The sequence below is a fragment of the Fistularia commersonii genome, chromosome 33, assembly GCF_037954325.1.
Source record: "Fistularia commersonii isolate RoL2024-O1a breed Wild chromosome 33, RoL_Fcom_v1.0, whole genome shotgun sequence".
In the NCBI taxonomy this organism is placed as follows: Eukaryota; Metazoa; Chordata; class Actinopteri; order Syngnathiformes; family Fistulariidae; genus Fistularia; species Fistularia commersonii.
Window position 1 is genome coordinate 8,981,031 of NC_141316.1, and position 24,288 is coordinate 9,005,318.

At 41.8% G+C, this 24,288-nt stretch overlaps 2 protein-coding genes across 7 annotated transcripts in view; both read left to right on the forward strand.

Moving 5' to 3' along the window:
* The first annotated feature begins 19 nt into the window (after positions 1-19).
* decr2 (2,4-dienoyl CoA reductase 2, peroxisomal) lies at positions 20-6,737 on the forward strand. Of its 4 annotated transcripts, none has more exons than XM_086140754.1 (10): positions 20-134; positions 1,910-2,011; positions 2,157-2,225; positions 2,777-2,828; positions 2,928-3,063; positions 3,618-3,742; positions 4,161-4,254; positions 4,331-4,435; positions 5,637-5,889; positions 6,480-6,737. In XM_086140754.1, exons 1-9 carry the CDS (start codon positions 46-48, stop codon positions 5,855-5,857), a joined length of 993 nt encoding a protein of 330 aa, XP_085996880.1. In that variant the 5' UTR covers positions 20-45; the 3' UTR covers positions 5,858-5,889; positions 6,480-6,737. The 4 variants fall into 4 exon arrangements, with proteins under 4 accessions (XP_085996880.1, XP_085996878.1, XP_085996881.1 ...); XM_086140752.1 differs by having other exon boundaries at positions 5,637-5,825; XM_086140755.1 differs by lacking the exon at positions 20-134 and adding an exon at positions 1,371-1,411 and having other exon boundaries at positions 5,637-5,825.
* Positions 6,738-7,385: 648 nt separating this feature from the next.
* Positions 7,386-24,288, forward strand: part of rab11fip3 (RAB11 family interacting protein 3 (class II)) — a 30,915-nt gene continuing 14,012 nt past the window's right edge. Inside the window, exons 1-3 of one of the 3 annotated variants that reach the window (XM_086141031.1) lie at positions 7,386-10,220; positions 19,739-19,832; positions 21,964-22,040. In XM_086141031.1, the coding sequence (XP_085997157.1) occupies positions 8,592-10,220; positions 19,739-19,832; positions 21,964-22,040 (1,800 nt within the window). In that variant the 5' untranslated portion in view covers positions 7,386-8,591. The remainder of the gene's footprint in view (positions 10,221-19,738; positions 19,833-21,963; positions 22,041-24,288) is intronic. The other 2 variants (XM_086141032.1, XM_086141033.1) reach the window with 2 other exon arrangements.

Here is a 24,288-nt window from a genome sequence, read left to right on the forward strand (position 1 = left end):
TTGACTTTGACGCTCTAAGTCTGACTGTAAAAGACCAAATTTCCAATGATATCAAGAGAGACACGTCGCGGCCCTTTCAGTGGAGACACCGTGAAAGTTGCCGTAAATAAGAGGAACATTCGACGTCTCCATCCGTAAGAAATGTCCCTCTTCTTTATTTCATGAACTTGTTGTCTTCCTGTTTGCTCTCATCGCTGTTCTGTCTCGTTATCATGCCGGAAACGTTCATCACCGAGATTTCATTGGACTTAAACGCAGACGGGAAGAGGAGTGTCTGGAGGCACAGTCGTGTGAACCATGCATCTATTTGCATTCTTCTCCAGCCTCAGTGTAGGTCCACGTTTACGTGATTGCAAATGTTCTCGTGAATGCTGACAAGTGGCGCCACCTGGCTGTTAAACAATTCAAACCTGGATCTCCAAATTTATGGTCATATTGTGCATATTTGAATATAAATTGCGTTGACATATTCTCTGGAAATGCAGTGTTTTTCATTCAAAACGGACCACAAATTATTATAACAAATAGGGAAATATGATGTGAAAAATACAACACTAAATCCGGAAATAACGTCCTGAGAAGAAAAACATTGCTCCTTTGACAGTTCTTCAGTCTCACATGGTTTATTTCTGAATCCATCTTAATTTGCGCTGCAGCTTTGCCCTTGTGAAGTGGTGCTTCTTGAAAACCCAAAGGAAGTGCAGATCACATTTCTGCTCCTCATACCTGTCTTAGCAAAGAAGCAGCCTAAGCATCGAAGAGAATACCTATTCCCTTGGAGTAATTAAAGAATCTATGGCACTGGGGCTTTTCCAACTGTGGTTCCAAATGGAAAGATCAATACTTAAAAAAAGAAAAAAAAGTGCACTAATGCATCCAGATCAGCACCGGGCCTGAAAATGTACACCTTGTTTCATTGAATTTTGGATTTGTTTACCCATGATTACTGTTACTAGAGAGGAGCAACATGATCACCGGGGCTTGTCCCAATGCATGTGATATCTGACATTGTTTGCGTCTGTGGCTTAAACGAGACTTAAATTTTGACTTTTGAACACGGATTAAATGTATAATTCATAACCCCTTTTACTTTCACTACATTGCCAGTTTTACATTACACATTATCTTCGCACCTCATTGCTACCCAGAGACTATCGTACTCTGCACTTCTGCTCATTAATCATACCAGTAATTGTGCTGTTTGCTCCATTTAAACTGCTTTATTGCACAGAGTTGAAATATAAACTTTCATATTTTTAATCTGTGCATCAATATAAAAAAAAGGGATTCTTAGTAAAAGCATATGTTTCCCCTTTAATGTGGGATTGAACTAATGGACTACATTACCCACAATGCACTTGTAGAGGACCGCCAGGGGAAAAGACGTCCGAAGTTCAGTCAGCTCTTACAGGTAAAAGCGCTTGAAAAGTGAGAGTTCTTATCCCAAGGCGTGTGGCCGGACTGGATTAAATCTTCTTTTGCAAGTTCATGTTCAGCCAAAGTGAGGTTTCGTGTCCTTTTTCAGCGCCACGGTGACCGACGTGTGAGTAAAAGACTACAAGAGTTAGCTTGGACTGTTAAGCAGAGGCTTGAACAGAGCTACCTATTAATCTCAATCACAAAAAAAAAGAACAACAAGTAATAAACCAAACGTCTTCAAATGCATTACATTTATCTTCAATTTATCTTGACTCGAACTAATCAGTAATTACTTTCCAGTCGGCAAATTTTGTTTTATTTTTGAAATTGCCCGAGCTAATGACCCTCATACTTCGAGCATAACTTTGTAACTTAAAGTCTTAGCATGCTAACCGTGCTGTGCTAGTTTTACTCTATGATTTTGGTGTTGTGGTGATTGACTGTCATTTTAGTTTTTTTTATCCGCTTTTTTTTCTTTTTTTTAAACCAGCATGGCAGATGCACAACGAAAAGGGGGGCTCTTGCCTGAGGATATTGATTCAGATGACTGCCTGAGTTCCTACACGCACATCTACAGTCCAGATTTGTTGAAGTAAGTGGACCAAGATGGACTTCCCTTGACCATGACTGAGGATCTTCTCTGCAAGTTCTATGCAGATGCATGAAAATCGGACTCTTTGGAATGGATGGCACTGCGGAAACTTCATGAAGTGACTCCTGAGGGTCTGTGTTTTCAGAAATCAGGTTGCATTTATCACCGGTGGTGGATCAGGAATCGGACTCAGGATTGCAGAAATCTTCATGAGGTGAGCTGAATTTTGTATTTTGGTTTAAAGCTTTTCGATCGCGTTGTTCTTTTCAGTGGGATACTGGACTGAGCAAGTGCGTAGATGTACTATAAATGTTCTGCTCAGGTTATCTGACACTCCAATCGGTTATCTGCTCGCCCGGTCCTGTGTGACATTGTTTAAATGGCTCAATTGTTTACCAAAGTCGCCCTTCGGCAGAGTCTCCAAAAAGGGAAACCTAATGCCATCTGTTATTTATTTATCTGTTTGGTTGTAGCAGGTGGCAGATTTGTTTTTTTTTTCTTAGACTAATTTACCACTGAAATATTTCCCACTTCTCGGTTACTCACTTATCAGTTTCTTCTTCATCACTTCCCAGTGATTGTTTATGCCCTGTTAATCTTTACTGTCCTGAAATCATCTGTGTGTGACCCTGAGTTGTAATGAATACAGAAATCATCATCAATATCCCTGTTTTTCTCGCGTGTTCATTCATGCAAGTGTGCATACTAATAACAACAAAACACTGCTCTCACACTCTGCCTTATTTTTCTTGTTTTCCTTTCCAGACACGGATGTGACACAGTGATCGCCAGCAGAAACTTAGATAAGCTAAAAGAGGTCAGTTATTGCGTGTGGCCTACACCGTTTTTTTTTTTTTTGCAAATGAGCAGATCTTGATATTTGGGCCTTGTGTGATTTAATTTCATGTCTCTTAAGGCAGCCAATAAGCTAATTGCCGCATCAGGACGCCGCTGTCTCCCGCTGTGTATAGATGTGAGGAAGCCAGAGAGCATTGCAGCTGCCGTGGATGAGACGCTGACAGAGTTTGGCCGCATAGACATCCTTATTAATAGTATGTGGTTTGTCAAGCCAAAATACATGATTACTGAGTTTAAAGTATGCTTCGCGCAGGCCGACACCGATTAGGTCAGTATCATACCAGCAAGGGTACAAGTACAAACCGTTTTGACTGATCTATAGGTGGAATATCTGTAAATGTACCTTGAGCAAAGGGCAAGTGTGAAATCTTTTGGTTTAATCATCTACTTTTCTGCTATTGCATCTATTTATAGCCTTTCCTTAATCTCCGGCGACCTTACAGGGATGGTGATCGATAAGACCGTATTGATACCAACGTCATTACTGATTCTGCTCAGTCTTCTTCTTCTTAGAGAGAGATTATTGATTAATATTTTAATAAAAAGGTGTGCCGACTCAGACATTAAAAATAAGAATCCATAGGTCATAGACAATTTGATACAAGCGGTTTACTGCAGCAGGTTCTTGACTTCTGTTTTCAACGGATGTAGTTTGTTCGAGACGGTTGATACATATTCAGCATCTGAGCCTGTCCGGCTGGATTTTTCTAAATTGTGTTGTTGAACATCTAATATCTGCTTTGGACAGATGCTGCTGGAAACTTCCTTTGCCCTGCTACCTCACTTTCCTTCAACGCCTTCAAGACTGTGATGGAAATAGACACTATGGGTACATTCAACACGAGCAAAGTGATCTTTGAGAAGTGGTTCAAGGTACAGGAACATAATCTCTGTTGCTGTGGTTGCTTTTCGTTGACCGCCGTTCAAAACTGACGTAACGGGCGCTACAGTGCACGCAGAAAGCTTGACCTTTAAAGTGAATTTTTCAATAAATAACATTAAGACCTAGGAGACACTCCTAAAGCTCTGTTTAATAGAGATCTAAAACATTACTGCTGTATCTCCGCTAATTGGATTCTGTTTTTGAATTTTTCCATCCAATTCTCACGTTCGTGATATTCCACTGACGACTCAAGGGTGTCTCTGCTAATTTTGTATGCAATGTCACAGTGCTGTAATTCAAACGGACCGACATTAATTCAGCTAAAATGTATTTGTTGAGTTATTAATCACATAACATGATCATGCACTCGCTATGTTGGTTTCTAAGAGTCATGTCTTATGTATGCAGGATCACGGAGGCAATATTGTCAACATCTCTGCGACACTTGGATACAAAGGACAGGCCCTCCAGGTGCATGCTGGATCTGCCAAGGCTGCAAATGGTAAGTGCATTATTCTTGTCTTTTTACAGTGTCAGCATCAAAATCCAATTCCCCTTTGCTCCTCTTCGGTATCCAGATGCCATGACCAAGCACCTGGCAGTGGAGTGGGGGCCCAGTAGGGTGAGAGTCAATGCAGTGGCTCCAGGTCCCATCTCTGGAACGGAGGGCTTCCGCCGACTGGGTAAAGCTTCAACATGATTCTGTTATGTCCCGTTGAATAAATCAGGCGTCAGCAATCCCAGACCATGATCCGTCTGATGCGGCTCCCTGTGGCTTTTGAAAATAATAGAGTATTTAATTAAGAGGTATTTTATTTTTGTTCGTTCATTTTTAGAATGTAATTTTAAATTTGAAGATTATGGCGAACTTGTAACATCTAAATAAAATGTTTTAAAATATTTTTGTCGCTCTTAATAAACGACTGCAAGTGCAGTCTGCACAGAGAGAGGATGGCATTTTTGGTTTGTTGCCGGTGGATCCTTTAAGTTCTGCTTTTTTTTTTTTTTTTTTTCCATAAATACAAGGACTCAAATAGACCTTTTTCTTAAAAGCAACCGTAAATATTCAGAATGTTTTGTTGCATGCAGAAATGTAATGTCGTTTTCTCTACAGCTGTTCATTGCAACACATTTTGTTGATACTGTCAAAATGCATTTATTGTCACTTGCACCGTGTAGAAACGTATTTCCCTGTACGGTGAAATTCCTACTTTGCTGTCTGCAGTGCATTTGCATACGTAGCATAAAGGTGTCTTCTTTACTGTGGGGAAATGGGTCCAAACGGCTCTTTGAGTGGTAAAAGTGACCAACCCCTGTGCTAAATTAACAGTCATAATATTATCATGAGGGCTTTGTCAAAAATAATGAAAATTCAATCAAAAACACATGGAAAGTTTACCTGTAGGATCTTATTTTCCCCCATTCAAGGCGCTTGAAATATTTTTCCACTTTACAAAACTGTTTGAGATTTGAGTCACGTAATCATTCACAAAAAACAAAACCCCAAGTATCTGAAAAGAAATGGTTCTACTGTTAGTGTTTATTTGTTGAGGAAATATAGAGTACAGAATCTGCAGGAGCTAGTGTGATATTTACGCAAAGGCAAATGAGAGTTTTGGTTTGGGTTGCGAATGTTCCTGAAATCTACTGTCTGTCTCATACAATATTGTATAAATTACTTTTAATTGAGGGGGTAACTTAGTATTGAGGCACTTTGCTTTCATCATTATACCTCCTATTTCTTTTTAAGAATGACAATTTCTTCTCTTGCCTGTGGGATGGGTTTGCATGCAAATATCACAATGAATTACTTGTCTTTTTTATTACTCCAAGCCTTGATTTGCATTTGATCGTGGATGCTGTTTTTCTTTGAATTTATCTCAGGTGGACCCAGAGGGGAAGCAGCTGGTGCATTCCAATCCATTCCTTTGCAACGAGCAGGCAATAAGACTGAAATGGCCCACTGCACCCTCTTCTTGGCTAGCCGGGCCTCCTCCTATGTGACCGGAGCCATCCTGGTGGCGGATGGTGGAGCGTGGCTGACCTCAGCCAATGACGTCTCCATGCTGATGGGTATAGCCTCCTCTAAATCCGCTAAACTCTGAACAGGGTCTTCCCTGTCCTCCTCCTGACCCAGGTTCGTAGGAGGAGGCTCAGCTTTTCAGGAGAGAGAGAGAGAAAATGTACTTTTGCCTCTTTGTGTGTTTGTGATTGAGCTGTGGCCTTTTCTAATCACTCTAGTGTTCAAAATGTGGCCAAGTATCATGCTTAGACATGTAAAGTGTAAGACATATTGCAAAACAATTTAAAAAAAAGGTTAATTTCTAAAACTATTTTTAGTTCAGATAGTACAGATACCTCATCCTATTTTTTTTTCATAAAACATATCTGTTATTTCATAAACCTCAGTTGTGTTCAGTGCCTAAACTGACAAATGGCAGATGTACTGAAAGAGAGAAGGTCTTATGGTGTTCTTCCTCTTTTATATGACCAGCTTCAACGTTCGCAACTGCATTTGACCACTCAAATATCTTATGCGAATTGAGATTTGGTGTTAGAGAAACAATATACACTATAAGGAGTTCACACTCTTTACCTTGTGTTAAAATGTACATCTGGCAAAAATTAGTTTGTCCATTCATATTGGTGCAGTAATATTTTATACAAGTGAAATTTTACATATGTTCAATATTAATCTCATATTATCTTTTTTTCCCCCTCTTCTAGGATATTGGTCAGCTGAAAAGACAAAAGACAAGTAAATGGTGAAAAGAATTCCCAGGCCGTTTGGCTTCCCCACCCATTGCTGCATAATCTTTATCGACTGACTAGCTGGAGGAGTTGAACCCTCATAAACATTCAAGTCCTCTCAACTTTAAGACCTAATCAAATGTTCTAAGATTGCAGGGTTGTCTGCATTTCACAGTGTCCTAATACATTTTATGTACAGTCATGTTCATTACTCGTGGTTAAATGTGATCTCTAATAAACCTTTTACAATTACTTTGAATGACGACTGGTGTTTGCCTTCAGTTGCAAAAATCAAATTGAATGAACTGTTATCCCGCAGGGTATTTTCCCCGACCCCGTTGTGTTCACTGATTGCTTTTCAGGAATTGGAAGTGACTTCATAAAAAACAAATGCGTTTACCCGTGAATCATGTCAACGCTGACAAATCGACTCAACACTGATTTGTGCCAGTTGGGGGCGCCAAGGCACCACTAATACCTCCACGATCGCTCCCTTCATCCACATGAGTTTGCAAAACATTCAAGTGATTGCTGTTTCTGTTGACATATCGTATGTAATATTTGATTTGTGCAGAGCCAGTTGATTTGTCAAACCACTGGGTTAAACGCCGAACGTCTGGGCAACATAAATCCCTGCCACTTGGGTGATTTAACGACGGCGGAGCTCCACGTTTTCGGTGTTCTTCCCATCGCTGCAGCTCGACAGTCGGTGTGTTTTTGTGCATAAACTCAGCTCATGTAGTGGCCGCTGATGCAGTGTGCTTTGTGCGCATGCGCGAAACGTCAGCGGTTGTGTGCGGCTGGAGGAGGAGGCGGAGGCGGAGGAGGAGGATGGGACGTCGCTGATGCTGATGCGAGAGCTGTCCGCTGTCCGATCAACATCGCCAGGGTGGCCGTCTGATGATGGAACTTTCGCACCCCGACTAACACCTTCGTTGTCTCAGTGCGGGGGGGTGGGGGTCCGGCGAGGAGTATTTTTGTCAACGGACGCGATCGCAACGGAGGAATTTGCAGCGGAATGAACGGTTTCGTCTCGTCACTCGCTCGGCCTGCCTTCTGACGGATACAGGTGGATCGCCGCTGGAAAACGGCAAACGCAGAAATAATACCGGACCTTTACGGAGGCGACGTTTTCCTCATTTATTTCCCACATCTCGCGATATTGCCGTCGACTTTGGACTTGGTATCGCTGTTAAGGGCACAAGGTGGACTGTTTGGCCTGTTAGCGAGCTAATAGGCTAATTTTGCAAGCTAGCCAGTTAGCAGCCTCACTGGCCAATGGCGTGAGAGAAGCGGGGATGCTCGAAGGAGGAGTTAACGTTAGTTGCTAGCATAAATTCGGCTGAGGATAGCGGGCTGACAGTCGGTGTTTTATCCGATAACTTAAACTCCCTCTTCTTGAAGGACGTGTCGCAGTCCCGTGAAGAAAAGTGTGTGTTTTTTAGAGGGCCGTTAGCGACGTTTCGTACCATTGTCTGCTTCACGGGCAAATTAGCTTGCGATGGATAAGACTAGGTAATCGGCTAAGAAAGCTAATGTTGACAAACAGTGTCTTACCGCGTTTGTTTGCTAATTCCCGGCCTCCGAGAAGATGCGCCCTCGGTCGTGTTCACCTGCTTAGTTTTCGGAGATGATTTCCTGGAAACGCCTGACCTCAGAGCGGAGTGAAGCATGTTGACTTCGGTTGTACTGAAAGGGAAACATTTGGCGTCAACCATGAGTGGACCTGCCATACCTGACAGTCATAAAGTGAGTCAACCTGTCGTGTCACCGATGTATTAGTCAATTTACCATGAACGACAGACCATACCGGGTTTATTTACACGTGATTTTTCAGTCTATGAAATCATAATCTCGCAGATTGCATTCAGGTAAAGCTTGTTTCTTACCACCAAGTAACAATCCCACGATGGCCACCGGCGTTTGTTTTAATTTCCATAGGTAGAACATGTACCCTGAGGTTCACTCGCACACATTCACTCCAAGACAATGACATCGAAACAGATAAACGGGTTCTTGAAGGCAGCAGTGAGATAAAGACGTCCTTAGCCTTGTCAGGTTCCGTAAAGGTGCGGCGGTGGGGTCTAGATGGAAGCAGCAGTTGTGTCTGGCCCTCTGGGGCACACACAGTGGGAGGCAGAGGAGCCATTTCCTCTCGGATTTCTCGCATTGGATTCAGACAGCGAGGACGCGCTTTGTCAAAACACCGACGGCCAGACAGGTTTGGATTTCAGAGACAGCGACCAGGATCAAACCGTCACACCGGGCGAGAAGGAAAATGTTTTTCAGGACGAGACCGTAGAGCTGGACAGCCTCATATATTTTTCTGATTATACTTGTAAAGATTTGTTGTTTGAGGAAAATCTGTCCACCGACACCCCGGCTTCTCTCCACCGTACGCATATAGAGGACTTATCCTGTGTGGGAAATAATGAAGGTCCTGATGAAATCAGCGACTTTACTCTGTCTTGGCTTTTTTCTCCCGGCCTCACTGATGTGGTTGGGAAAAAGTTTTCCTTTGAGGAGCTGAGCGTGTCAGAGGAGGCCTCGCTCGGGGGCTCGTGTGCACTCGGAAGTCAGACGGACTTAATCCTCAAAGAACCTGCTTCTCCAATAAAGATTTCCAAGAGGAATCCAGAGACGAACCAAAGGGATCCAATTTTGATCCTCCTGTCAGACGAACAGCCCCTTGTCACCCCTGACCCTTCGGATGTGTCGGACTCACAGGGCGCCGGTGAGACGCTGCTGGAGCTGCCACAGGAGGAGCAGCCGGCCGTCCCTCCCACCCTGACCGGGGAGGCTTTGTCACCTGAAACTGGAGACAAAGGTTTATTCCCCGATCAAGTGACTGATCTGCCTGCAACCGGTCGCTCTACCCTGCCAGATCTACATACGAACAGCTTCCTCCATCAACACATCAGCACACCAACGGAGCGCTTCGAAGGACCCGTGCATTTGTTGGATTTCAAGGTTCAGGATTGCGATAGCTGCCCGAGCCCGAGTTCTGCAGCCGCTATCTGCACAGGCGCGGCGTTATCGACCGTTTTTTTAACAGAGGAAGCGGGTGTGGAACATCGAGGAGCTACTGGAAGTAGAAGTCCAACTTTGGAGCGGCAAAATGAGAGCGACGCGGTTGCTGTTGGTGTGTCAGACGAACCTCCGCTGATGACGGCGCCCGAGTGTGATGACGCCTTCCACAGTGAGAGTTACTCCGAGGAGAATGCGTTGAAGGATGACATGGAAACCAAAATACACTCTGAAGCCAAAAACCAGGGGAATGAGGCAATGGCTTTGGATCTGTGCTTAACCACTGATGAGGTCCGGCACGAAGAAGCCCGGGACCTAAAACCACTGAGGGGCGTGCAGACTGAAAGCGATCCTGATTTGAAAAGCGAACACGGGGAAGAGGATCAGTTGACGGATATTAACCAGCTCCAAGGATCGCATCATCCTGAATTAGTTTCCTGTGATTTTTCAGTTCACGAGTTAAATAGCACTTCTCCTGAGGCGGAATGGACTCAAGAGCAAACTGTGGAGACAGTTTCCCTCTCTAAGATGGTGGTAGATGACTCACTGCCAATGGTTTCAGCTGTGAGCACAAGAGAGGAAGATGTCTCTCCACTAAAAGCCGTCTTTGACGCTTTAGACCAAGACGGAGATGGCTTTGTTCGCATTGAGGAGTTTATGGAGTTTGCTGCTGCCTATGGGGCTGATCAGGTAAGATGACCCGTTTTTCCAGTATTTTTCTTTCTCTGAGTGGTAGGAGCTGAGCGATATCCCTCGTAAACCCGCGTAAAGCCACACATCTGTTAATTATTTATCATTGGTTTTCTGCTGAGCCTCAACGTTTCCTTCAAAAAGCCATTTTAACACAATCCATTTGAATCCATGTGATTTATCATTGGAAACTCTTTAATTTCAGGATACAGATCCCTTTTCAAACGTTTGTATTACGAAAATTCTGCACAAATATAGCGCCGTCCTTTTTGGCCGAGGCAGATATTACAGATAGTTTGGTGTTTAGTATTTTAACTTTGTCTGAAGGTGATCTGATTATGCGTTTCAGTTACAGATGTCCTGATTAGATTATCCATCCATTGCACGCTGTGTCGGAGGTATTTCCAGCGCTAGTATCGGTATAAGGAATTAGCTCCAGTTTCAACACTTTACAACCGCATCAGGTTTATTTTGCCCTGACCCACTGTAAATCAGAGGTAATACGAGCCTCTGCAGTGGTTTGTTAAATAGGTGGGACAAGCAATACAAACGGCAGGTTTGTCCATGTCCAATAGATGCCAGTTTTGTATATTTACCGCCAACTCTTACCATTTACAATTGTTATCCTGTGTTTACTTTGTTTGAGCAGCTGAGGAAAATCAGCCCTATTAGATTTAGCTTAACATGATTAATACTGATCCTGGATTAGTTTGCCCTGCCGCTGGTAACTGTTCAAAAGCCAAGATTGGGGTTATATTCCATAGAAATCTGTCAGACATATTGTGCACAATGAATGCTGTTAGGCCTCCATATGTCAAATAACTAATGCTCATCTTCCTGTTTTGCATAGCATGTGCTTGAGGGATTATCTCTTGTCAAAGGGCTGATGCATCTCTCCCTCTCTCTCCGGTCTTTCCCCAACGCAGCGGTTGCATGTCACGCTTGCCACCAGGCTTAACGTGTTATTTTGCATTAAGGAAATGGGGAAAAAATACTTTGGTTGGCTGGATGAACATATATACATATATACAACATATATTTATGTGGGGAAAAAAAATGGTTTTATGGTTTAGCATCCAGACATGAATCACTGTCTGGAAATGCCTTGTCTTTTTCTAAATCCCATTTCTTTACTAATTCAGTATTCAAAAGGTGAGGGGGGGGGGGGGGGGTAATTTGAGATTGCCCTCTTTCAACCTCTTCATGTAATTTATTTTAATCATAACCTTCTTTTCAGAAGGTTCAGAGTAAATGGATTATTGGTCACCTTAAATCAGCAAGAAATAATACTCTAGAGGAAACAGAAGTCAAGTTGTAAGCGGTTACAAGAACATGCCTAGAAAATTGTCTGCAGATTATCAGCTATCCTCAGTAATAAGAAGCTGTCTGATTATAATTTGGGCACTGGATTTGTTCAATTGAAAATTTTGTTTGTCCATTCCAGTTTTCCATTCTTTTGCTTCAGTTTGACTCAACTCTTTAGGTCTAACCATTGTCTTCAGTAGGGTTGACACATTTCAATTTATTTTTTGGCCCTCTGAAGATACCTAACATAATTTCCATTTGAAATTTAGAGAAGGTGAACATATTTTCCACCAGCATTGCTAAATATTGGCCACTTCCACCGAAACAGGGTGGATAAATAGCCCCAAAGGCATGAGGATAAGGTGTGCCTTGAATCCCTTGCTTTCTTCTTATTATAAGTATATCCCTCGTGAGCTTTAAAGATTTATATTTAGATGCAGGAGCAGTTCAGGTAACAGTTTCTTTATTTAGAGTGTTTCAGTTTTAAACTTTTAGATGAACTTTGAACAAGGCTTTTGGTCGAGGTACCCGTGAAATGCTGGCTCACTAATGCTTTGTAATCCCCTCTCTCGCAGCCCAAAGTGCCTCTTTTGCCCCGATGCCCTATGTCTAGCCATAGGTATCCATGGCTCCGCAGGGAGAGAATTGTGAAGGATTTAAGAGTAAAATGGGACGTCATCGTTTGTTTGCCATCCACAAACACGTGGCATTGTCTTGAGGGGCAGAGCTAAGATGTTGTTATGATAGTTAAATACATATTGATTCAGTGTGTTGTTGTTTTGAGTGAATGTTGATGCAGTACATTTACACCACACTGGGAGCTCAATTTGTCGAGAAGGTGGGTCCTGAATTTCTGCTATTCTTTGGTTATTATCTTTATGCGTCTCTCTAGTCCCCGTTTTCTCAGACTGTTGAGGTGTTGTACTGTCATTACTTGTGTGTTTTCGATCGCAGCCGTAGACCCCAAAGGTGTCTTATGTTAGCCTTTTAAAGAAATGTAAGCATTCAGCAGATGCTCTCGTTCTCTGTGATCCCGGAACAAGCAGCAAGTACGGCTATAAATGTGTTTGGCCCGTTTGATGAATTAAGGTGTCACTGCTGAGTCCGGAGGGTCTACGGGTATTTTAGTAACTTGGCAGCGGTTTAAGGCTTGGAAGAGGTCTAACATCTGATTTGTATCATGTACCCGCTTTCAAATATCACAGTATCATACAGTATTAGCATTAGCAGGAAGGCTGCCTTAAGTATTTGCATACATTTTCAATTTGTTCTTTTATGCCAAACATGCAAATGTTTCCTCCATGAGGATGACTGTTCATGTACACACAGTGCATTGTGTATTAGTCTGATGATATGAAGAGAAACTCGGTTTTTGTGCAGGGATGCAAATGTAAACAAACGATACAGTATTGCTTTACTTCTAAAGCTACAGTTACACTATGTTTAACTATGTCAGGATGTGTTAAAAAATATTTTGAGATGAGAGATGAGAACAACTTTATTAATCCCGAAGGAAATTGTTGTGCCAGAGTTTCAAGTAAAAAACATAACAGTAATAGATAATAGTAGAAAGGAGGAAGAATAAGAAATACAATGAAATATGAATTGTCTTAATTTGAAATACAATGAAATATGAATTGTCTTAACTAAACTTTGGTCATGATATTTGGTCATGACCAATATTTGGTCATGAGTGATATCAACTGTTCGAATCCTTTTTCTTTTTTTCATGCATGGAAGTCATATTGTACCTGAACAATGTCCGTACAAAAAGGGAGAATCCAGAGGACAGAACCATTTGAATATGACCTCGATTTGTATTCATGTAATCACCTCCTTTCACAGCAAAGTAGGGACCGCTGACCTCGTTATCAAAATAGGAAGAGGACTTATTTTGTGGAAAGCTGTCAGATGTCAGACTTGCCTGTTCATCTCTGTGTTTTCAAAGATGGTTCTCCCTTGACTTTATTATCTAATTACGAGCCAAAGCCTTGGCAGATTTGATGTAGTCCAGTAATCTCTTTTAAGCATTTTTCATTAAATTAAAAATGTTTGTGTGTCTCCGGTGATCGGAGTCTTATGATTACCATTGTTTCCTCAAGGTTTTCTTGTGTTGTTGAGATGGATGTTCCCAATTAAGTTGGCCTCATAAATTTCATACCATCGCGGTTTGAGCTTTGATAGTTTTTCAGCTTGTAATAAAATAAGGGTGTCTCCCATGTGATCTGCCAATTTGAATACAACAATTCCCCAATACTGCTAACAAGAGGACAACCTCCCTTTATATGGTGTTGGGATGCAACTTGTTATTTGCCTGGCTATAACCAGCAATTTTAAAACCGGTCCACTACTTTGCCTCAACCAGTTCCCTCACATTCTTTTCGTTTTAACACATTTTTAGAAATGACCATTATGTGAGGACTTGTTTTATTTATTTATTTAGAGGAGATCTGTTTTACTTTAGCAGATAGAGGACACCTGCCCTGCCCTAAATCAAATTAGTGTCGTTCTCTCATCATCATTTAATGTTAATCACGTGTTTTTTACCTGCACCTCCTGCCTTTTTATGTGGAATTGCATGGTTTTGAATAACAGGGAAAACCGTCTTCAAACATAAGATGTTCTTCAAATGTGCAAAATCAAAGTTTTTGGCTATTGCAAAGATTTTCCTAACCACCATGCTCTGTTTTTGTTTAGTTTTTTTTTTTTTTTTTTTTTCCACTCCTGGTTTTGACCCCGATTCTGCACAAAAGCGCCACACTGAACTCCATTGTGGCGATAGCGCTCATGTCAGTCGACACCCCCAACTCCACGTTAGCCAGCCCGCCTCCCCTCACATGCTGCTTTTATGCACTGCCCCTCTAATCCACAATGGAATGTCCCGTGCCCTCAAACTTAACCCCCTCCTGAGTCAACTTTGCGTAAATGGGCATTAATATTTTATGCACCGAAATCATTCTGAATTTGTGGCGTTTATGATCACATCACAGATTTCTTTGAATGGGAACCATTGTGAGATCCCCTTCAGGAAAGTCTCTCACCAAAGACCATTCTTCTCCATGGGGTTATGCACAAAAGTGGTTTGTGTAGAGGCGGTCAGGCGTGTCCAATCACTGATTAGACACAAATAGAGGAAACCAAAAAACGACGGTGCTGTCACTGCTCTGCTCAGCAGAGGATTTGACACAAATTCCTCAGTTTCGACTTCACAGTTGTCGATCGGGTCTGCGTTAGCAAGGTAGCGTAAGGTACAATTTTGCAATCATGTTTTTAAAATTTTTAAATTTTTTTTTTAACAACCTGCTAACTGCCCAGTCATCCGATGAAAGGTGCTGCCCTCATTATCCGCCTTGATGATCCAGTGCACTTGGGGAGCCATTGTCTGATAGTTAGCGTCACCTCAGTTCCATTTATGTTCACGAAGCATGATGCGGTAGCAAGGTAACGAGCTGAGGCGCACATAATAAATGTAAACATTGACATGATGTGCTTATGGGTTTGCCTTTTTTTCATACTACCTCAAAAATAAACCCCATGGAAAGTGTTTGAAGTAAATATGTATTTAAATGTAAAGGTGCTGGTAGAAATATCAGAAATACTAATAATGAGTTGCCTGCCGGAGCTTGTGCATTAGTGTTTTTGGACTGTGGCGACTGTGCAGAAAAGCAAAGTTGTGCTGATATTTCTTGGGTATACACTGATTTTTGGACAGAAACATTATGCTTTTCCTCCCCCTTTGTTGTGCTACCATATCTAACGAATGTCTGTGAGCATAGAAGTGAAATTGGCTCTACAGTGCATGCTTCCTTTGTGATTGTTTTTTAGTTTTCCAAGGTGCTTTTCCAAGTTAGCCTGTGTTTGTAAGCTTTAGCAGTTTCAATCAGGAAGTCCAGTGTTGTCGAACAACCTTTGTGCTTCCCTTTGCTGTTTTAATTTTTTCTTAGAAAAAAGATTGAGTACAAGTTTTCTTATGAGTGAGCGGAAGTAGCATGGACTATGAAGGCGTAACTAGATTATCAGTCACTTTTTCCTTGGACTTTTGTCTTTCTCCGATATTTTAAAACCACATATGTCTGTATATTTGTAGCAAGGATATGCTGCTGTCTTCAGTTTGATTGGTAGTAATACACTTGTACGTTACCGTATATTTTGGATTATAGGCCGCACCTATATATAAGATGCATTCGCTCTATTTAAAAAAAAAAAAAAAAAAAAAAAAATGGATATACAAGCTGCGCCGGGTTAGAAGCCACAGATATCTATATTAAAAAATGAGATATTTACTGCGTGTGCCGAATGATTTTGAACTTTGAATGCAAATGTATGTTCCTGAATAGATTCTTTCGTAACAGTGCCTTTTAACACGGCAGCAACTTTGTTGATCAAAACGGAACAGAACCAAGAGAAAATAAATAATAGTTATTTATTTATCTTCATTTTATTGTGTTTGAAATCACAAGGCACCTTAATCATCTTCACTGAAACCCATGAAGTCGTCTTCTTCAGTGTCTGAGTTAAACAACCTCAGAAGGGCTTCGTGACATCGGTCGCCATCGGTCTCGCTTTTTGTGTCACTATCATCCATCGGTGAAGTTGGCTCTGTAGATGCGCAGCAGTCCAGCCTTTCAGAACCCATTGGTGATGGTGGATTCTTTCACAGCACTTCACGCTGTTAGGATCCACTGACAGACATCAGAAAAGGATGCTTTTCGCATACGGACGGTTTTTGTGAATGCCTTTTTTTGTCCTCTAAAAGCTTTTCTCGACTTTTGGCATTGCAAGAGCCCTTCCCGCCGCCAGCTCCAGCGTCTCACCAAAGATTCATTGACGCTAAGCTTGCGTGCAGCAGTGCGGTTTCCTTCCTGGATAGCAAGATTGATGGCCTTCAACTTAAAACTTGCATCATACGAACTTCTTCCTGTGGGTTCCATGATGGAGTGAGGATTTTGAAAATAATTCATAGCTGGTAATTGTCATTCGTGTTCTATCTGCTTAAAAAAGGTTTTTTTTTTTTTTTTCTTCTTTGCATTGATTTTTCTTAGTTTTGATTCTCATTCCTGTTAGAGCGCCCCTAGCAGTGAAAGAAAACTCTGGAGAATAGCTGCACCTTTATATAAGCCTCATGGTTCGAAACCTATGAAAAAAGTAGCGGCTTTTAGTTGAGAAAGAACGGACCTTAACTCCTGACAAGGTTCTATTCATTGTTTCTTCGCATTTTCTAATTTTTCCAATTCTTTCCTCTGTGTGTGTGTGTGTGTGTGTGTCAATGAAAGAATAAGAAAACCTCAATATGTTGGAGAGAAATTTTCACCCTAATTATTATGCTTCTTGTGTGCATGTAAATTGTATTGAAAAAATGGGGAACTTTTCAAAGAGGGGCCTGTTTTAGCCCAGTTAAGCATCAAGCATGCAATTACATGGTGGTCTGACATTAGATCAAGACACTCACCCTGGTAACCAGAAAATCGTTTGTTTTTGTGAACTACGTCATTTTTCTATTTATGGACAACGTGATCATTTCAACCAGATTTCTAGTATTCTGTTGGCAAAAGTAATTGACCAGTCAGTCTTAATGAGCTTCAAAGAATTGCTGGTGATTGTTTGATGCTCAAACTACCGACAGACCGAGAGGAAACAGCTTGGACATTGTCGTTATCGTGTTAGCTCGGAGGGAAACCAGCCTCGGGATAGGAACAGTCGGCGAAAAGAAACTCCAATAAAATGATGGAAATAACAAACAGATGACAACAAGGAAGGGGCGACACTTGTCTACTACAGATTCTATAAAAAAAAACCCAAAACATTTTCGCTCCGTGGTCCTGAACTGTGCCTTGGTCTTCTAAAGTTAACCAGCCAATCAAAGCGATTGTTAACACGGGGTGCTGACTGTGGAGCAGTTCTGTGACCACCAGCTCACATTTCCAGAAATGAAAATCCCATTCATTTTCTTGTCAGGGATTGTCAGTATGAGAATAAATACATAAAGTTGCAAGGCCAAAGTTCCACGACTGAGTGGACTGTGAGACAATCGGTTCTCCTGCTATAAGAGCTAAACCTAGTTTGAGGGGGAAAAATATTCTATCAACAATATTACCAAGATGTACTAAAATGTTGTAGGAGGAAAAAGTACCCTTCTCAGTGGTTTATGCCATTGTTATTCTTTCACTCCTATTCAGGGTTTTGTGTTTGTTCTCCCCCCCTCTTACATTTTCCTTGAATTGAATGTTTTATTGATTCATCTGCAAGCTGGTAATCTGGGCTCAGGCTTCTTTTCCAAGTCTATAGAGAAAATGAATCGGGAAAATGAACTTCCAGGACCAGAGCCAGGCTGAGAATTCAAAGGGAAAACACGGCGCAGATACTATGGACACGGACACTCATTGTAGGCCCAACACTGACTGACAGCTAATGGTTTTTGCTCTCTGGCAAGCTGCCTTCAGAAACACTGACTGTCTACTCAACACGGGATATCATTTCACCTTCATGCTTGATCTCAGATTGGAATTTCTGTTTTTATTAAGGTCGGGAAAGGGTATTCTACTATACAACTTAAGTTGTTCATCACCGCTTCTCTGTTTTCCTCTGCTCATGTTTCGTCTGCCTTTTGTTTGCTTTTCTTGCTGTTAGTTTGTGGTTAGTTGTGCTGCTGCAGTCCGTTGTTGCAGACTTAAATAGCTAATACGTATTCACAGTGTCATTTAAAAATGTCATTCGGGGAAAAGACACCAATTCTGCGCTGCGCTTAACTTTCCTCTCCCGGCAGAGGTGTTGCAGAAAAGCGGCACTTTTTTTTTCCTGTGAACTGTGATGCTGCGAAACGGAAAAGAAAGTTCTTTATTCAAACAAATCCATTCCACCACATTCCATTTCAAACATGACATACCCCGTTTTACCAGCCCTTATTACCGCCTATGCAAACATGTCTGTGTGGGCAGGTGTAGGCAAAGGGAGATGGTTGCTGGATGACTCTTGGTTCCACTTGCTAAACTTAGCATGTCAGTGTTACCCACCGTTCAGTGAGATCAGCCCCTCCGCTCGCTAAATACAGATGGTTTTAATTCCCATAACTTCTGTCATAAGCCAAGCGGGTTCCTGGATTCAGCGTACAGAATTAGCAGTTTGAACCTTCCCAGCCTCCAGAGGCGGATCAGTGTTCCTGAGCAGATAAACTTGCTTCAGTGTGAAATTGATAGAGAAAGTAAAAAACAAAACAACAATCCCCCGCCACATAATAGTGGTTCCAGTAAGATATTCACCGTGCGTGCTTACTTTCCAAAGAATAAGCGAGCTGAAACCACTGAAACCTCACCCGACAACCTCTCAGGCTCCCTCCCAGACTATTCTGTCAGTGATATGTGCCTGAAATTATACTGTAATAATGGGTTACTGTAATTTTGTGATGAATGGCATTTGGTGTAGTCTATTATTTGTGTAAATAGGTTTGATTGCTCGGTGCCGCTGACATTTCTGTAAACGCACAGGCAAGTCTCGCATCCCGGTTCGGTCCGATTTGAAGTCAGACAAAGATGATTTTTAGCCAAAGCGCCACAGAATTCCTTCGTTCTCGACACAGATCGGCTCCGATTTCATGTTTTTCTATGCTCTGCGGACTTGTAGTTGCTGAAGCACACATCCTCTTGTTGCCAGGTTACTGACTGTTGGAATATACAGTATAGACGCACTTACGTAAGCCATTTAACCCTTGAGCGCTGAGACTTTTTTTTTTTTTAACACCAAAGCCTGTATTGCTTCAGATGACAAGCATGCGTATTTGAATATGCAATGAATGCATCTGTGTTGCGCTAAGACTTCTCGTTATTTTAGTAACTGAATATATCATTTTATATGGAGATTTATGTATGAATGTATGCACTTTATTCATATCTTACCACAGCATGTCCTTGTCTTTGTAACTGTGAACATTTATCGCCGTTTTCCTCGTTGCTCAGGGAACGTGTGATCTTTGAACGAGCTAAAACCCTTGTAAATCCATCGCTGCTCTTGATGCAGTAAAAGTAACAACGCATGACATTTTGTAAAGGTTGATTTTTACCCTCTTGAGGTCAAATGTTTTTTTTTTTGTCTTCCTCGCACCCTGTGTGCGGGGAAATATCATCTTAAGTATCACATCATTGAAAGCATTTATGCAATTCAAATGATTGTATAAGTACCAGAATAGAAGATTTAAGTGTTTTCCAAATTCTGTCTTTCAGGTTAAGGATCTGACCAAGTTTTTGGATCCCAGTGGCCTGGGAGTTATCAGTTTTGAAGATTTCCACCGTGGGATATCTGCTATTAGCAATGGAGGTAAGTGTGATACATTTTTACCGGTGTGTCATAAATCTCTTAAGAATGTAGGAAAATAGCAGTCTGTATAGTTGCTATAAGAATTTAGCCACAACCGTGCAAACCATGGAAATCTGCCTTTGAAATTATGGAAAACAAATACATTAATAGGATTGAAATGAATGATTTTTTTAAAATCATCAGATGGGATTACTATGTGAAAACCTTTCAAAGTGGGTGTAAGGAACAGCTGTTTAGCAGCCAAACAATCAAGTCATTCGGGTCTCGCGAAACGCATTTTCTGCCTTGCTGTAAGTTGATATCTCTTTCCCTTGGAAATGGCAGCGCATGAAGTTGGGAGGATTGATTTATTCTTGCCGAGCTGACATCCTCAAGTGAAATCATTCCCAGGAATTTTTGCAGCAACGCAAGCCGGCTGCTGACACCCGGTCAAACCAGCGGTGACGTCAACACAACAGCGTGCTGTTTACCTCATTCTGCGCGGCCTATCGAGACGTAGAACTGTTTCCCGAGGCTTTTGAGGTTGCAGAGCTCTGGTTACGCAGAAAATTAATAAGTAATGCGCTGAAAAGCAGGAGACGCTTGGATGCACAGGTTGCTCGGGTCGGTGAGGTTTCAGAGCTTGAGTAGGACAGAGATGGGGTTTGAGCAGAGAGTCCTGTTCACCTGAATTATTAACCATCTGTCCCGGCGCCCTTATTTCTCTCTCTCTTACACAACCTTGAAAGTAAGCTTAACGGTAATAGTGAGGCAATCAATATTTGTTATACGCGATATCATTTTCGGTAAGTCTGATACGCAAGTGTTTCCTCAGCGTAATAAGGACTGGTTTTTCAAGGCCCCTCTTTGCTTCAGTATTGATTTTAGGTGCCGTAAGTCTTGTCTGACGTTCCACGCCATTCCTGCGGCTCGCCGCTGCCGTCACCTGAGTACATGTTTTTTTTTGTTTTTTTTTTTAAGCGACGAGCAAGCGGACCTGTTTCTAAAGAAACCACATGGCTTTCAAACTCAATCTGATTTTTTTTCTTTTTTTTTTTAGTTTAGTTTCGTTCTGGCGCTCTTGTTACTGGCAGGCGGATCCCTTAATAAAGACATGGCTGTAGGTTATGGAAATGCCTTTTTCTGCATGCCTGGAATAACAGGAGAGACCACAACAGGTGCTCAGCCTCTGAAAGCCGTGTTATTCTGCAGGAGTCTCCTTCCAGCAATGTCATTTCACTTGACTGCAATGTGTGCATGTCTTAAAGAGCATCTGAATATGTAAGACCTGGGGCGCAACCATCTCTGGCTCTACTGGCGGCTCTCAGAGACCTGTTTGGGTCCCGGTCTCTCAGTCAGGTGCTATTCACATATCTGTTTACTAGATACAGGAGCTGAAATGTCCAGCTCAGGTTACATTACTTGTCTACAGGGGATTTGATACACAAGCCTATATTGACTTATTTTGTTTGTGTCTAGCCTTTTGATTGTTTTACATTGCCAGTAAATGTATCACATGAGAATGGATAGCCTTGACACATTAGTGTCAAAGTTAGATGTTTACTGTCACACCAAGCTTAGATTGCAGACTGTAAATATGCTGAAGTCCGGCAGTAAGTAGTATGACCTCTAAAATGCGCTGATTGTGTATTTGAACAAAAACTTGTATAAGAACTGATTAGTTAGACCAACGTGGATATCTCTGTATGTGAAGGTGGAGAGTAAATAAAGAACTGCATAAGGTCCATTGTAATTTGAAGCATTTCATGTTGAAGAAAATGCCACAGGTTGCAAAGCAAAGATGATCTAAGAATACACTGGAGTTTAAGCATTTAAGCAAATATATTTCAATTAATTGTAAGATTTTGCAGAAATTGTTAAAAAGGGTCCTCGTAACTTTTAGTTCTCTTAAACATGCGCATAAAATGTTTCACTATTTCAAAGTACTGGTACTATTCGAACACCTGTTTTACAAAACACTTTTCTATCAATTGATTTTGACATTCACTTTATCTTCCTTTCCTCACCGCGGCTTTTTGTTTGTGCGTAAACATTCGTAACAGTCTTGTGTTTGTTGAGGCTGCGTTGGATGTTGACGCTGTATGTTTATCCTGCACACAGTAAACCTCTACTCTTCCCTTTAAACCTCTAGTTCCAGAGTCACAGCTCTACACCGTGAACTACAGTCCAGGGGATGGAGCTGTTGGCTGTCCAGAGGAGTACGATGAGGTGAGGCTCCAAACAGGTGGCTTATCCTCTGTTGTTGTGCACTGGGATCCCATTGATATACACAACAGTGCGGCGTGAAGGTCACAGGCTGAACTCTCCGTGCACTCTCACTCTTCCCACTGTAATTCACTGGCGGCTTTGCAGAGCTATCATTACCACGATGTGAATATTCCTGAGACCGAAACAATCTGGTTTCACTGACACCAAAACGCATCTGGCGAGCTTTGGCCTTTTTTTTTTTTTTTTTTTTTTGATATTTTCTGTTCTTCGACAACTGTTGAAGTAGGTAGAACGTGCCAGAGTTTTGACATCTGCGTGGACTTGTGTTTTTACAGTCGTGGTTGGCATATCTAGAATTCTTGCCTCCCACTGAGCTCGTATATTTAACCATCATCTAGTTACTGGCCTTTGCGGAGCAGAAATGTTGCTGCAAATGCATGCGTTTTGAGCACGGATTCACAACTATGACTGCACTTTGCACCGGATCAGCGCCTTCGCTTGGTACGAGTTACATGTATAGGTTGGTATTTTAAAAGGCTCCTCATTTAGTCTCACTGCCTGCATGGTTTTACCATTGCATGACTGACTTCAGTGTTCCCTTAAACAGTTTGTGAGAAAATGCTGGCCAGCACTGTAGCCTTTTCACATTTGTTGTGACTACCACATTGTTAGAGAGGCACTAATATGGTGCCTTGTATAAAGTACAGGTTTCGATGACGACGCCGAGATTCCAAAAGACAGCGGAGGCGCTCTAACTGGGAGGTGCAAGAACTTAAGAGTCCCCCTTATATGTTGACATTTGTCAAATGTCATCAAGTTGACGTGCATTAGCTTTTTTCGTTGGATGAGAAATCAGGTTTTATAAATGCGGAAAATGTAAAAATGAAAAGTACCCACAAAATAAATGTATTTTTATCGGTATCTTGTTTACAATGTGGATTTGGACCCTTCGTGGTTTCAGGTATATGTATTTCACAAAGGAATGGAAGAAATGACTTTCAGTTCTGAGTAATCCATGCCATGAACGTATCCATGGGTTTTCTGTGTAAAATATTCCGGTAGCTGCTGTGTACTGGAAACTGTAAGTAGTTACGGGTAAAGCGCTGCATCTTTTGAAGCAGACGCCACACCTGCAACCGTAGCCTTGTTTTTTCATTTGGTTTTTTAGCAGAAAAGGGTTTCCTCTCCCTCAATGGCCACACTGTTCTTGCCCTGTTTGCTTTCAAAACAAGCAAGGTGAGGCTATTCAGGCTGAGGCCTGGTTTAAGAGAAATTCAAGGTTTCATCCACCCAGTTTTTCCTTTGCTGAGTTTTTTCCACCACTGCTAACTTTCCCCTTAAGTTTATACATCACGAGACAAAATGTTAATGGTTTCTAGCTATGAAATTCAAATCACAGGCAGATTGCTTGCATTGTTATCTTAAGATAAAAGAGCAGGATTATGTAATTTATTATCATCAATCCTTGTCCAGTTCTACATGTTTCGTACACTGTTAATAATCTATCCTGTCAAGCTGAGCCAGGAAGTGAAGCCCTCGTGACTGAGCTGAGGAAAAGCAGTTGTCTATCTGTGTTTTTTTCCAGACCTGAGAGGGAGAAAGCTGGTTGACTTTTACAACTGAGTGCCGTTGCTGGTTTGGACTTTGCCTCTGTCTCCACCCCTTGACCACCCAGCGGTGCTCAACGGCAGTGTTTGTAGTCCCCCGCCACCACCACCTCTTTTTTTTTTTTCCCCCTAATACACTCCGTGTGAGCGTGAAGGCGAGGAAGGGTTAGTAGTTAGGTTTGGGATGCTCTAATGACAGGCCATTTTTCCTGTCAGTGACGCCGGGCAGAGAGAATGGTTTTGGCTATGGTGGATATTCCTCTAGGTCCAGCCTCCTTGGAAAATCCGTTTCAGCTGGTATGTGTCAATTTCCAACGCGACTCCTCTGTGACTTCTGTGTTTGACAACAGATAACTGATACTAACTGTACTCCGGAACGTCTAATCTGTTGACTTCATCTTTGATTCCGCTCATTTTGTTTGAATCTGTGTCTTGGCGGTGTCGATACGCAGGATTTGCTTGGAACGGCCTTCTGAAACGATCCGAACAGTGTCTGAAGTTTCGTGCTGTGTGATTTGTTTAGTTGTCTGTGCTGCTTGCAACCCTGCCAATAACCAGACTTTTGAAGAATGAACAAAGAGTCTCTGTGAATATTTTTTTTTTCTCCCTCTCCAATTTAACCTGCCTTTTTTTTTTATCTA

Bases quoted from the DNA above. Each gene is read 5' to 3' on its own strand.
- decr2 (XM_086140752.1), top strand. From the start codon at position 46: ATGATATCAAGAGAGACACGTCGCGGCCCTTTCAGTGGAGACACCGTG. The intron at 2,829-2,927 runs GTCAGTTATTGC...ATGTCTCTTAAG, and splicing joins ACTTAGATAAGCTAAAAGAG to GCAGCCAATAAGCTAATTGC. The intron at 4,255-4,330 runs GTAAGTGCATTA...TTCGGTATCCAG, and splicing joins ATCTGCCAAGGCTGCAAATG to ATGCCATGACCAAGCACCTG.